The 15,034-nt window shown below is 37.1% G+C and overlaps 1 protein-coding gene across 1 annotated transcript in view; it reads left to right on the top strand.

The window, feature by feature from the left end:
* The window catches only part of MGAT5 (alpha-1,6-mannosylglycoprotein 6-beta-N-acetylglucosaminyltransferase), a 128,264-nt gene that overhangs the window by 77,463 nt on the left and 35,767 nt on the right, over positions 1-15,034 (top strand). Inside the window, exons 6-10 of the mRNA XM_074145035.1 lie at positions 1,470-1,541; positions 2,631-2,792; positions 4,488-4,657; positions 5,559-5,693; positions 12,518-12,651. Coding sequence (XP_074001136.1) covers positions 1,470-1,541; positions 2,631-2,792; positions 4,488-4,657; positions 5,559-5,693; positions 12,518-12,651 — 673 coding nt within the window. The remainder of the gene's footprint in view (positions 1-1,469; positions 1,542-2,630; positions 2,793-4,487; positions 4,658-5,558; positions 5,694-12,517; positions 12,652-15,034) is intronic.

Raw genomic sequence — 15,034 nt, 5'->3', positions numbered from 1 at the left:
GAAAAGGGACACGTACAGTAGTCCTTGAAATGTCATATCTTAATTTAGATCAGTTTTAATGCTAGGAATAATTCAAAATTATTTGTACTATTAAAAAAAAAAAAAAAGTTTCTTCATGGTTTGTAATATGGAGCTTGCAACTCTTTTCTACCAGTGTTTCCACAACTTATATTTGTAAATGTTAGGGTTGCTAATTGCTCCAATTTCTAGAATGTTTCCAGAGTCGGAGACCACTGTTTTCAAACCAGGTTGATGAAGTCACTGCTTTCAAGTGTTGTATTAAATATGTTGAGTTGATTAAGTCATAAGCATTCAAATTAATGCTTTCATATAATCTGTCTGAGGAACCTAAGCTTGATACATTTCTTCTCTTTATTGAGGTTATGATGTCTATTAATTTATTTTCATGTGATTGGTCTTCTAGGCAATCATTTGGTATGATCTTAAGCTTTTAATCTCTAATGCTTCAGGCTTACTGCAGCATGATTAAGCTAAAATTGTGTTTTGACGGATCTGTGACTGGAGGAACCGTAAGAGCAACTCTGACTTCCAGTTCTCTGGGAGTTGTGAACTTCATCAATAGTGATGGGGCAGCTTAACTGGCTTATAAATTTTTGCTTTTCTCCCTTTTCACAGTACAGTTATGTTTCTGTTTACATGGGTTTGCCTCCAACAGTGAGATTCCTTTTTCCCCAAAGCAATTTCTTAAGGCACATGAATAATAAAGATTCTGCAGGACAAGCAAGATCCCCAGGGAGAGCACAGGAGCTTTCAGTGATGTGCATCCGTTTGCTCCTTCTTCCCTTACTACTGGCTGTTGTATTTTTTCTTTTTTCTAGTAGACAGCAGTAAAAGTATTGCATTTGCACTGATCATGTTTCTCTAAGAACTACAGCTATTAGTACTTGTGGATGTTTTTAGTTATGTTATATTTATGTTACTTATACCCTTCAAATAGGATGGGTTTGGTTTTATTCTTCTGTCAACTTCTTGTCTAGATTGCTACAAGGTAGAGCTTTGATCCTTGGGTATTATCAGGCTTTGCCTTTTTGTAAAGATACTCTAGGGAGATGGGAAATGTTTCAAAATATGTATTTTTTTAAGGTCTAGAAGCAGAAGAAAACTTACTGCTTTTTGAAAACATTTAGGAACTGCTCAGAGAAACAGTATTTAGAGCATTCAACAGCTGACCTCTGACTTGGAAGGGTTTTATCTCCTGTATTCATTATCATGAATGAATATCTAAATGCCACTTTTGGTTGCAAATTTGCAAGGTTAAAATGGTATTGAATTGCAAAAAGTCTTCTTAAGCTTTTCTTGCAAAAAGCAATTTTACCTTGCAGCGACTTACTCATCAGCTGGTGCCTCATTTAAGCCATAGAAAGGTGTAATATAAAGGCAGTAAGAGAGTTTGGTAGACCAGCTGAGATTAGAACAGAATGTTTGATTTTCGTGTGATTGTTTTACAGGTTGAAAATTGGTGTCCTCGTTTACCTTGGAGAGCAAAAAATCCTCATGAAGAAACTGATGAAAAAACAGCGGTAAGTATAACATTAAAACATGAGAAATCATTCAGTAATTGGGATTCATGCAAAAGATCCTGAGATCCTGTGCCATATAAATGCTAATCAGACTAAAATTTGCCATTTTTATTTCTCAGCCCCTCAACACTGAAGGGGAACATCCTTGACTGTATATATGTAGCTCATCATGTATTTTCTCCAGTCATTGTATTGCGCTGCAGTCCTGGTGGTAGATTTCCATTTAAAACATTTTTCTGTTTAAATTTATGAAATATTGTATGCAAATACTGAGAAAAATTACAAATCCATAGACTGTTCACCAGCGTTAAGTGACTATATGTGAAAGTGTCCTTTTTACTGTCCCATAAATCTGGGCCTTATATATAAAAATGCCTTAATGGAAGAGGATTATATACACTTCAGTTTTGTAGTAACGTTTTGATTACTCCTAACTTTTTTTCCTTTAAAAACTCTACAGCATGCAGAGTTGTTTCAAAATTGTTACATCCTAATTATGTTTTAGGTATTTTCAGATAATTGCTGGACTTTATATGAGCATTGCTTACATAATTTAGATATAGGCCATCTCATTTTGTAAAACCAATTGTTCTTAGATCAGTCTAGCTTTAAAATTAATATTTCCTTTAAGATTTATATTGTAGTAATGTTTTTTCTTTAATGGTATAACGGGAGACTTCCTTGTATTTGGAAGATCCATGATATACATGAATCTGCAGCATACTGTTCTGATCTTATATTGTATTTTAGAGATACTTCAACCTCATTTTGCAACACATGAACAAAACCAAATCTTACACTGCAGGAAATAAATACATTGTGAAACATTGCAAACATATTCTCAGGCTACCAAATGCTACTAATAAAAATAAGAGTAGTTTATGTGGCTTAGAAATGTCTGTTTAAAGATACCTTAAATATTTGAACTAAAATCTCAACTTAACTTAGGCATTAGAAGTGCATCTTTATTTTTTTTATGAGGAGCGTAAAGCACAAAGTTCACATTTGAGAAGATTTTTCACTTTTGGAGACTACACTATTTGAAGAATAACTAATGTTTTGGGTGTTTTTTTAATGCTTTAACTGAAGGCTGAAATCCGTATCAACTTTGATAATCTCTACAAAATGATGTCCCGACATGAGGAATTCAGGTGGATGATGTTACGCATCAGGCGAATGGCTGATACCTGGATTGAAGCAATTAAATCACTTGCAGAAAAACAAAATTTGGAGAAGAGAAAACGAAAAAAGGTAAACGAAAACATTTTTTATTCCTGCCACTTGCAGTCATATAGGTTCTTTTAAGCTTCCCTTTCCAAAAGTAACTTCAGAGTGGAAATACCAAATATGTCTAAAAGGCTCATGTATAAACATCCCTCTTTTCCAGAAGTATTTTGCTGTTTGAAATTACTGTTACAATGTGTATTTGCTTTACAAATAGTTTCACATACTTTCCAGGACTCAACCTCTTTAATTATGGATAAAAAAGAGACTATGTAGAAATTTCCAAAGGGAGAAACTGTGAATTTAGTGCAAGCTCATGACACTGGACTGTTTTACGTAGTCATAGAAAACAACAATTGTACATCATCTTTGTCCAAAATTGAGACTTTAAATGACATATTTCTGTTTTGGATTTGAGTAGACTTAAAGTTGGCCACAGCTTTGGATTGGGTCAGTTTAGACCTCCTGTAACGAGTTCAATGTAAAGACTGAGATTCTTGAAGTGAAAAGTTCTATTTGATTACTTTTATTATTTTTTTTAATTACCTCAACTAGTTAATATAAAGCCAAAGGTTGTAAACACAACAAAGGCTTTCCCTTCCTGCCTTGTTCTTACTGGAGCCAGTCCTGAGTGACAGCAGGCCACGTACAGTCGTGGTTCTACACTCTCTTCAGCCTGGCTGGCTGCAGCTCAGCTCCTTGCTTGAGATTCTCAGTCCTCACGTGAGGTCTAGGTTCCATGTTGCAGTTCTAATGTCTATCAGATACTAAAAATCTACTAAAATCCTTGAGTAGGCTCACCCTCTGTCAAGGACCAACCCTTCTCTTTCGAGCAGCCCTCTAGCCTGTTTTATTAAAGAAATGTGACAACTGAGAATCCATAAACTCAAGAACAAACAGAAGCGGTACTGTCCTGTACAGGCAGTTTTGATGGGATGCTCTAGGGCTTATTCTTTGCTTTTAAAAGTCCTTTGAGGTTGCTCTGTAAAACGTATGATGATTTCATTTCACTACTTCCCGTTCAGTTCTGAGAGCTGCAAGACATTAGAACAAAATGGTTTTTTGAATGTTGCTGCTTTGTAAAGAGCGAGGGGGAAAAGGTTTCTGGTGTTTGGGAGTTTTTATACTTGACACTGTATGTACCCACACTCATATCACAGTCCAGGAATATAGTGAAGTGTTTGGAACTCAATTTCTGTGCTTCGTTAGAACGGCAAGCACAGATTTCAAGGAACTACAGAGAAAACTCTCTCCAGTGGCAATGGAGAGGAGAGATTCAGAAGCATCCTGTTACCCTTCTGCAGCCTTTCCAAGTTATTAATGATGACTTCTTCACAACAGCATACCCTTCCTTAACTATACTGTCTTGCATAAGCGAGTATATCCTACATGAGAACACAAGTGGTTATTCAATCAAAATGTTAATGTGAGCCACAACTTTCTGTGCAGAATTACAGATTATTTTGTCAATAATGCAGATTTGGGGGGTTTGTTGAATTTCTGATCTGGTGGCAGATAATAGTTCAAAACAATGCAGTAACATTCTTATAATTACTGTTCTAGCTATCCATTGCAAAATTAAATTATTGGGGTGGGAGTACTGATTTTTTTGGATGATTTTTTGGCCATAGATGGAGTTCAATAGAAAGAAAAAAAATGTTGTGAGGTATAATAGCTGCATGTTTAATGTCGCTAACTCTAACATATAACTTTGCTTTCCAGATTCTTGTTCATCTGGGGCTTTTGACAAAAGAATCTGGATTCAAGATTGCAGAAAATGCGTTTAGCGGTGGCCCGCTTGGTGAATTAGTCCAGTGGAGTGATTTAATTACATCTCTCTACTTACTGGGCCATGACATCAGGATTTCAGCTTCACTGGCAGAGCTCAAGGAGTAAGGAGATTACTTTCACTTTTGAAACTGGAATAAAAAAAAAAAAAGGAATTGTAAACTCTTGAAGCTTCTATTAACAGTATATAATTTCTTGAAGCGTAAAATGAAAGTGATAATTCACTAAACAGACGATGATTATTTTCATGAGCTAAGTATATGTGCTATGAAAAGGATAATGTGTTTTCATTGTAGCTTCAGGCTCCTGAGACTTCATAAATGAATGTTGTAAAATTCAAACTAAGCAGCTTATTCTTTAACATTCCAGGTACTTTAACCAGCTGCAATAGGAAGTGTTACAGACTAGCCTAATTTTATGTCCTCTTCTTCAGTTCCTGCTATTCTTCACTCAGTATCTCATTTTAAAATGAAGGTTTAAATCCTTTAAACACATTACTTTTGATGTAGTTAATTGCTTACATTAGGTCAAATTTCTGCCTCACTCATCTTTGTCTTGCTTTGCCATACTACTTGAGCATTAGGAATAAAACATCAGTTTTAAGCTTGAGCACATACACTTTCTGTAGCTTTCATTTTTTTATAACAAACATGACAGCATCGTTTTATAGAAAGCTCTTATAATATAAAGATGTCAATAGAAGTCAGAAATTATTTCAAATAATTTCAAAGCACACTATTTTTAAACATATCCAAACATATTGCTCTCCTGTTTAAACTAGATGAGGTTTTTAGTGAAAATTAGCACTTTACGGATGTATAAACAGTTCTTCAATAAATGCTGAACATATTTAGCACTTGAATGTTCTCACATGGTTGGTTCCTGATTTGGAAAAGGTAAGAGTAAGGCTTTTTTGGAAAGGGGAGTTATTGGCATATAATTACTACATCTATTCAAGGTATTTAGAAAGTAATATTTTTCCATATTCCTTCTTTCTTTGTTTAGGATTATGAAGAAAGTTGTAGGTAACAGATCTGGCTGCCCCACCCAGGGGGATAAAGTTGTAGAACTCATTTACATTGATATTGTGGGACTCACTCAGTTTAAGAAAACCCTTGGTCCATCATGGGTACATTACCAGTAAGTATAACACTCATTTGACCTCTTAACTGCTTTGTTAAAGAGCTTTTGTGGAATAACATGTTAAAATACTGAGGTGAGTACATCTATGTGAATTTGAATTTATTTAAAACTAAAAATGCGGTTCTCTGTTGTCTTTCACTATTAGGAATATAGGGGTGATTACCTATTTGTTGCATACCATCTTTATCCTCCCCAGCAAGTTTGGGATTCTTGGATTCAAACATTTTTAATCTTGATGAATTGTATGATCTTGCTGAGTCATCATCTTTGCCATTTTTTCCCTCCCTTCTTTATATTTCCCTCCATCCCCACACTTTGTTCTGTAAATTAGTAGATGAGCTGAGAGATCATTGGATTCTGTTGTTTAGTTGGAATTCCAAAGGCATGTTTTTCTTGTCAGTGTTTGTAGCCATACTGGATTGATGATCAGGGAGATTTATCTATTTTAATTGTATTACCCAACAACCACAATGCAATGTTTTCTGCTCCATCCTTTAAGATGCTGGGCAGAGAGTTGTCTTCAGGGGTAGGTCTAAAGAATGAATCTGGTAACTGTAGTTGTTGTTACTTCTGTAATCTATAAACGTCTTTCCATTAACAATGGAAGATGGCAGTGACAAGAAATTACTTTATACAACTGCCTTAGTGTCTGCAGTTTTAGAACCGCATTTCTTTTTGTCAATAACTTTAAATCAGCAAGGCTCCCATGTGTTGTATGAATATGTATCAGCATGAAATAAACCCAAATCCAAATTACTGACTTTGATTTTTCTATACCTAATTGAATTAGCTGTTTTATGATCTGTAAAGTTCAGTAAATCCTACTTGAAGGAAGGTATTGAAAGGTGTTCACTGCAGGCAGAAAAATTGTTTTCTTTCTACCTCAGAGTTTTCTAGAGCATTGGATCGTTTCAGTGTAATTTTAAATGAAAGTACTGTGTTCAATGTTGCAGATTAGATTACTCTTAATCTCTTTTTTGAAGCAGAGGAGTAAACGGATATTCTGGTTTTTAGGAGCTTGCTAATAAAGATAATCCCATTTTCCACTGAGCTACAGTTGGTTGTCTGCCTGCCAGATGTAATTGTCACTAGGCGATCACATACAGTATTGTGGTCAGGATATAAAGCCATACTTACAAATTTAAAATATTTCCTTCCCTTTGCTTTCAGTTTCCCACGTGTTATATTCTGTAATGGAGATATGGAAATACACCATGACATTGAGATTATTAGATTAGCTCTTCAATTTTTCTTGCTTATTTCATGAATCATTAAATCGTAAGTTGTCGATCTGTTTTTCATTGATACCTAATTTGCCAGAATGACTTTTTCTGGTTTAGGAGAGCAGAATTAAATTTAACTTTAAATAAATACCTTAGGATAGTATAGGAGTTTTTGTTAGGCTTTTGAAGAAGAAAAAAAATTACTCTAATGCCTTTCTTCTACACCACTGGATTTCATGGGAAGGAAGGGGACCTCATCTAGTCCATACCCTTGCTGAGAAGCAGATTGGATCTATTTGTCCTTGTTCAGAGATTTTTGCCTCATCTTTTACTGAATCCAACCAAAAGATGCCCCAGCCATTGTTTTATATTGTCAAGATTTTCTTTAAAGTGTTTTTCTTGGTCCAGTTTCTTGCAAACTACCCGTTATTGCTTATTCTATTATGGTTTTGGGGAGTAAATTACTTCCTTCCCCTCTGCCAGCCTCTAGAACACCTTATATACCGACTTTCCTTTGGTTTGCTTTTCTTCAAAACAATTTAGAGTTTTGGGTTATTCCTTATAATTCAGGCTTTGTAGATCTTTCTTCAGGCTTGTTGCATTTGTTGGGAATCTCTCTAATAACTTGACACTGTTCCTCAAGCTCAGGGTACAAAAAGGGGTCCAGAGACTACCAGAATTGATCAGAGCAGAAGAATTAAGTCATAGCTTCATGCAAGCTATCTCCTGTTTGAGGATCCTCTTGTAACCTTTTTTTTTCCTTTCAGCATCATGAGTTACCTCATAAATTTTGTCATCAAAATATATTTAAGTTAAAACTAATAAGTCCAGTGTAAGATCATAATTGCATGTCTTTGTTTAATCCATTCCAGTAAAATAAACATTATCATCAATAAAGCTGCCTTTTAACCCTTGCTCTGTACAAACTTTATGTTCTCTCTCAGTTGTATTTGTTGTCTGTAGGAATAATTCTTTGTCTTGAAGTGTTTTGGTTTATGCTATATATATTTTTTCTGGTCAGCTCAGTCTGGTTTATGCAGACCAGACTCAAATACAAATAAAAACTTGTGTACTCACTTCAGATATGAAGAGAGTGGTAGAATACAACTATGCCTTCAGAACAGTCTCGATAAGAGTGTCCTTTATAGTCTTTGTGAGTGGACCTGGCCCCTGAGGAAATTTTTGGTAATTGCAAATCAGGTTTCTAGAACTGCTAGCTCAAAAGAATGGCCCTGCTGCTCTGAGGTTTTGTACAACTTTTCAGTTGTACAAAACAACTGAAATACTGTTTTGTACCTCTGAGATCTCTGAGATCTCTGCACCAATGACTCTTGGTAGTCCATGCTTTATCTGTGCTCTAATTGGTGCTGTAAATAACATGAGTACAGCAAAGCAGATCTCATTTTTGAGCTCACCTTATTTTCAAGCAGAAGAATGCTTGAACATGCTGTATTTTTCAGTTCTGAAGTCTGGATACTTGAATGAAGTTTATGTGCAATGAAGCAACATAAAAATTAGTAGCTTAATATAGTTTGAGGAGTGCAGCTCATTGCCTTTCTTAGCACCCGCATCCTTCATACCACACATAAGAATCTGGTATTTTTTTCATTTTTCTACAGTCTCTCCAGCAATGACTCATTCCCATATGCCAGAAATCCAACTGGCTTTATCCTTGAAATAAATTAAGGTGACAGCTATCCTGAAAAATGAACAACATTCCTGCTTCTTACATGACCTCTAGAATATGTCTGTTTTAGAAGGGTTATTTTCTGACTAAGCTTTTACATTTTAAATGCAGTACAGAGTGACCTGAAAGTAAGTTAATGTGTGCATCTGCAAGGATTTCTATAGGCAGATATGAGCTGGTCATGATCTGACCTGACTGGACATAAGCCGAAGCAGCGTGGAGTTTGTGTATCTGTGCTGGCATGATCCTGTGCCTGAGCTCAATGCACCTACAAAGCTTCCAAACCAGAATTGGTTGGGTTTTGCCCAGCTTGCTCCCAGGTTGGGGGCTGGCCTGCTGGAGAGCAGCTCTGGGGAAAAAGACCTGGGAGTCCTAGTGGGCAACAGGATGACCATGAGCCAGCAATGTGCCCTTGGGACCAAGAAGACCAATGGCATTCTGGGGTGCATCAGGAAGAGTGTGACCAGCAGGTCCTCCCCCTCTACTCTGCTCTGGTGAGGCCCCATCAAGAGTACTATGTCCAGTTCTGGGCTCCCCCGTTCAGGGAGGACAGGGAACTGCTGGAGACAGTACAGCAGAGGACCACAAAGATGATTAGGGGCCTGCAGCAGCTCTCTTAAAGGAAAGGCTGAGGGACTTGGGTCTTTATAGTCTGGGGAAGAGAAGACTGAGGGGGGATCTGATCAACACCTACAAATACTTAATGGGTATTTTCAGTGGAGCCTAGTGACAGGACAAGAGGTAATGGGCACAAACTTGAACATAAGTTCCATCTAAACATGAGGAGGAACTTCTTTCCTTTGAGGGTGGCAGAGCACTGGAACAGGCTACCCAGAGAGGTGGTGGACTCTCCTTCTCTGGAGACATTCAAAACCCGCCTGGACACGTTCCTGTGCAACCTGCTCTAGGTGGACCTGCTCTGGCAGGGGGGTTGGACTACATGATCTCCAGAGGTCCCTTCCAATCCCATATCATTCTGTGTTTCTGTGAAGATGTCTGCAGCCACTGGCACATACGTACCCTTTATTTAACATTTTATGCTGGCGTAGGCACTGGTTGCTGCCAGTGATGGGTGCTTCTGAACAGCATTGCTCCTGTAGACAAAGATGAGGTCTATGTAACTAGAGAAAAATTGGAAAAAGTATATGAATAAATGTGTATAAATATTGCCACTAGGACAGCCCAGTTAAGATTGTGTTTATACCCAACTTAAGGAAAAATTGTCACTTTAAAATCACCATAATCCTGGGTTATTTTGTCTAATTTTTTATTATAAGCCCCAAAATTGTCACTTCTAATAACTTAGAAGAAGGCTTTAATGTGGATGTTTCTGTAAGCAGTTTGCCTCCCACCAATCCTCTTTTTAGTTAGTTATTGAATAGACCAATCAGTCTGATGCCAGAGAATCATAGAATTTCTCAGGTTGGAAGGGACCTTTCAGATCATCTAGTCCACCCATCAATTCCAAGGCATGCTGTAATTCTCTGTAACTTCCTGCTACAGCTAGGTGACACTTTGGGGAAGGAGGAGGAAACTGAGTGAAAAACTAAAGTTAAAATTACACTAAATTAACATTTTTATTTAAAGCGTATCCCTGCTTTAAAAAAAATACTGGTTTTCCATTTTGAAAATTAATTATTTCACTTTAGAAATGCTAAAACATTCTATGTAAAACCAAAATGTTGTTTAAAAATAGTTCAGTTGAAAGAAATTTAAATTGCTAAATGAAGCAAACAGAGAATATTTGATCCTCTCATACCGTTTCTGCACACCCTTGCACTTTCTGCTGTGATTTTTTTCTCTTTTCAAACTTACTTTATGCCCGAATCCTGCAAATATTTTTTTGTTTTCCCTGCTTCCTGGTTTAGCTTAGTTTCCGTTGCATCACGTTTCCTGTCCTGCTTCAGAGACCCCGTGTGGATTGGACATAGTTACACATATCCCTGTGAACAACTAGTGCTGCACACCCTACCTCCCAATACAGGAAAAAGAGAGAAAACAAAGCACTTGGAGATGATCGCATGCAATGTAGTGCTCCTTACATACATAATTTGACAAACTCCAGTAATGTTGCAGGTTTTCAGGAGCTTTCACTCGTTTTTCATTCCCCTGTACACAAGTACCTGCCCAAAAGCCGTATATTTGATAAGAATTTTGTTTTAAGGCCTGCCAAGAAATAAGGGGGCTTTTATTACTGAATGATTCATCCGTGCAGAAGTTGTTTTGGTCCTGCTGGAGTATTTTGTGTTATGCAGAGATAATTGCCACTGTTGTAAAATATTTTCATTGAGAACAGTTGACATAAAACACTGCACAGAAACTGATCTGTCAGCTTTGTTGTTTGGTGAATCATAATGTGTTGTATATTTTGACTTTCTTTTTGCTTGAAAGATCTCTGTGAAGATTAAAATAAAAGTAAATTTGCTCTATTTGTACTTTCAAATACAAAGGTGGCATTTCATATGAGAGTTTAAAAGTTGCTGAGTTTTTTCTATTTCCCAAGTTAATGGGTACTTTAGAGAAAGGAGCAACATAAGAAATATGTAAATGTGTTCTTGGGACTAAATTCTTTCATCTTTTAAAGCTGAAAAATGATTGGAGCTAAGTTCTTTCACCTTTTGGAGGTTAAATTCTTTCACATTTTAAAGCCAAAATCCTAGTGTTTTACTGAACAGAATGTCTATGGACTTGGAGCATGGGAAATGTTGAAGATTACGAAAAGTAGCCATTTTTAATAGTGATTTTTGCAGCTACCTCCCTTCTCTGCCACCCTAAGGTTGTATCCCTTCCTTAGCACGTACAAGCCCAGTGATACAATGTGCAGTAGTAAGAGTTCATGTCTTTATAACACATTGGCACATGATGTAGAAACACATCCTATGTAAGTCTTTTCTGAAAATTTTGTTTGTGAGGGGCTGAAGAACGGTGTAGGGTCAGCAGCTGTGGAATCAAATAATCCAGTTCATTTGCAGTGGAGCCAATGGTCAGTATGATGGCCATAAAGCTCCTGTCCAAGCCATACCAAGGTTTGGTTTTGGAAACGTAACTTCTAGAATCTGTATGCCAGAATGTGTGCAGCCTTTCTCATACTGAGACTTTTTCTGCCTCTCATGTACCTTTTTTGAAAGGAGCCACTCATAAATGAAGGTGGTTTTTTTTCCAAGGAATTAATAGGAGTTTAAATAAAGGACTGTGTGATTCTGACATCCCAGACCCTTTGTAATCCAATGCCAAGGTTTCTCTCAGTTGTAGACTGGTTGTTGCAGACATTTGACTTTTACATTGCTTCTTCAAAAGTCTGTGACAAAATGTTTCATAAACAAATAAATGGTCTGTCTGACTGCAAGCATTCAGCAAATTAAACTGTTTTCAGTGCTCCAGTAGGTCTAATTGACCCCACAGTCAGAACCTGGAGACTAAATACAATTGTCTAAAGACAAAGTACTCTTCTGCTCTGATCTTTTTGGCATGTGGCCCTTGGCTGTTGTATTTGATTTTGTGGTAATGGGTGAGAACATTAGAAAATAGATGAAGAATCCTCTCTTCTTCTGCCTAAATTCTGCTTCAGAGCCCCAGGAATGTAGGTGGCCACAGCAGTATTCCCAGAAACTCTACTTGGATGTTAAAGCATAACTCCATTCTGTAAGAACAAAGAAACCCAAAATAAGCTCTGGGGTTGCTGTGCGAATGTCTGATACATCTTTGAATTTGCTGATCGTAATGTCTTTGTGAATGTAATGTGAACAGAAATGTTTGAAATTAAAATGTACCTTCAGTTTATAAATCATCCACAGGTGCAAACAAAAAACAAAACACATCTTCTTAATTATCATAACTATGTATATATACGCACACATGCTTATATATACTTATGCATGTGTACCTACGGTAAATTATTTTTTTTCTTTTAGGTGTATGCTAAGAGTTCTGGATTCTTTTGGAACTGAACCAGAGTTTAACCATGCCCATTATGCCCAGTCTAAAGGCCACAAGACACCATGGGGAAAGTGGAATCTTAATCCACAGCAGTTTTATACAATGTTCCGTAAGTATCCCTGTATTAATAAATAGTTTGGAGCTTTAAGAAGGAATGCTTTCATTGAGAAGAATGTATGAAAGAATGTATGAATGTATGAAAGACAAGTTCGTGGATTAATAAAATGCAGCTACTAAAGGGGCAGAATCATAAGTGTCAGTAAGTGTCTGTAGACTATGCAAAAGCTCTATCGTGCTTTGATCCAGCAATTGGAAAATAACAGCATCAGCTTAATATAAATAATGGTAGGGAGCTTTATTCTCAAGGTATTTGTGGAAAGTGGTGATTGGATTTTCCTTCAAATGTCAGTGAGTTTGCTTTTGTTTGTTTTGCATTCTCAAATCCTGCTGTGGAGCAATAGGTTTTTGAGGAACTGGTTAGCTTGCATTTTCCTAAATTGCAATCTTGCATTTCATCATGTTAAACTGAAGTTTGTAACTATGTTAACTATGTTGTTGTATTTCTGTGGTTTTCCTCTCAACAACTGAGCAGCACAATTCCTTTGCTAATTTTTGCGCTCTAGATTAATACCTAATTTTTTGTCTGCAAAAATATTTTTTTGTCTCTACTTTTTTTTGTGGATTTCTCAAATTTTTCACCTGGCTGCTTTTCACGTTGCGAGCATCCGTCCTGAGGTGAACTGATTCACGTTTATTTGCCAGCAGTGTACAAAGCTATTGAAAAACAAGTAGTAGATTTCAGCATTGGTGTAGATCTTTGAAGCATCATTAAATATCTTTCAAAAAAAAACCCCACAGACTAAAAAAGAAACAGAACACAAAAAAATATAAATTGTATATAATTTGGGTCAGATTAAATGATCACTGTGACCTGCTCTTAGCAGGTCTTTGACGTTAGTCAGGTCTTTGAATTTATGGCACTAGGCTTTAGAATCAAAGCATCTTTCTCTTGCATGTTGTAGTAGTAGTAGTTCAACAGTAGTTGTTATCTCTGAAAGGTGCAGAAAGATTTACTACTACCAGCCAGCTTCAGGGTAAGTGAGGCTTAGGAGAGAAGAAAGTGCGTCCTGTTGCGTGCAGCACCTTCTCAGCCCAAGCCTGTAAAGAAACCCTTGGCAGAGACCAGCCAGACCTCCTGAGTTTGATGGTGGTCCCTGTCTGAGACTAAGGCCAGAGCGTGCACTGTTCTCTCTCATCAGACTTTCCATAGTCAAGTCCTTCAAACCTTTCTGCATTTGGTAGCGGAATTATACATGCTGCTGTCTGGTTGACATGCTTTTGATTCCAGTTGCCCTGTAAAATTCTTGAGAGGGGCCTATTTTGTCTGTCAACGCTTGCTGTGCAACTTTTTCCAGACAAATATAAGTGAAGGCTGTTCAAAAGATAAAAGACTGCATTCACAGTTGTTTTGAAGCAAGTAACAAAACGTGTGGTGGAGAAATGTGACTTGGAAGTGGATGCAGAGTTTGTTCCTGGACATTAGTAAGCAGAGCTTGTTCCATACCCGCTCGATTTGCTAATATTTATTGGTTTATGTCCTAAATGGAAAAGAAGCTGAAAGCTCAGTTTTGCTGTATTTAAGTAGCCCAGCTGTTGGGGAATTTGTGTGTAAGGTCCTGTTCAAGATAGCACCAAGGGTGATGATGCACTTGGAAAATAGTTGCATGAATACTTGTGGTAGAGCTGTGTGCTCTGCGTGGGCACTCCTCAGTCCCTCCCCATGAAATGCAGAAGATCCTAAACCTTCTTGATAGAGAAGGTCTCTTCGTGGCAGTATAGACTACTGTTACCGTCTCTTGTTCGGGGCAAATCACTTCATAATGAATCTTCAGAATAGTATGACTATACTGGAATTTCAATAAATAACTGTTTCCAGTTTTTACTGCTGGAAATGACTGCATGTTTCCTTTGCAGGTAAAGTGGTAAATAGACTGCAAGCAAACTCATTCTGAAGCAGGAGTGGTTCCAGTGCTAGAGATTATTCAAGGATTTGGCTTCTCTTTGCACTAGGTGCAGAAGAGTTAGCATGTTTTGTGATATTTAAAGTTATTTTTGGTCTTTTTTTTTCTGTGCTGCAGAGGTAGCACCATCTTTATGGGGTTGTGATTAAAAGCGCGTGTTATGCATCAGTAAAGATTTTATGACAGACGGGAAGCCTGGACAGCTTCCCAAGATCCCCAGACTCTATTATGTTTTGAGAACTCTGATTATAAGGGCAGAAAATTATTGCTGAGCAACACGCAAGACATATTCAAACCTGTGGCATATTACCAAATGCTTTTTTCCCCTTTTTATGTTTTTTTTTTTTTTATGCAAAATAGCAGCACTAGTACTTTTATACAAATCCATCTGAATGCTTCCTGTCAGCGATGTTTGAGGCACTGAATTCCACCAGTTCTAAGTGCTAACTTTAACAAAGGTTTATTTTTCTT

This window comes from Numenius arquata, chromosome 3 (genome assembly GCF_964106895.1).
Source record: "Numenius arquata chromosome 3, bNumArq3.hap1.1, whole genome shotgun sequence".
Taxonomy (NCBI): Eukaryota; Metazoa; Chordata; class Aves; order Charadriiformes; family Scolopacidae; genus Numenius; species Numenius arquata.
The sequence above is the reverse complement of the archived record's forward strand: the minus strand, read 5'-3'. Positions and strand labels throughout refer to the sequence as shown.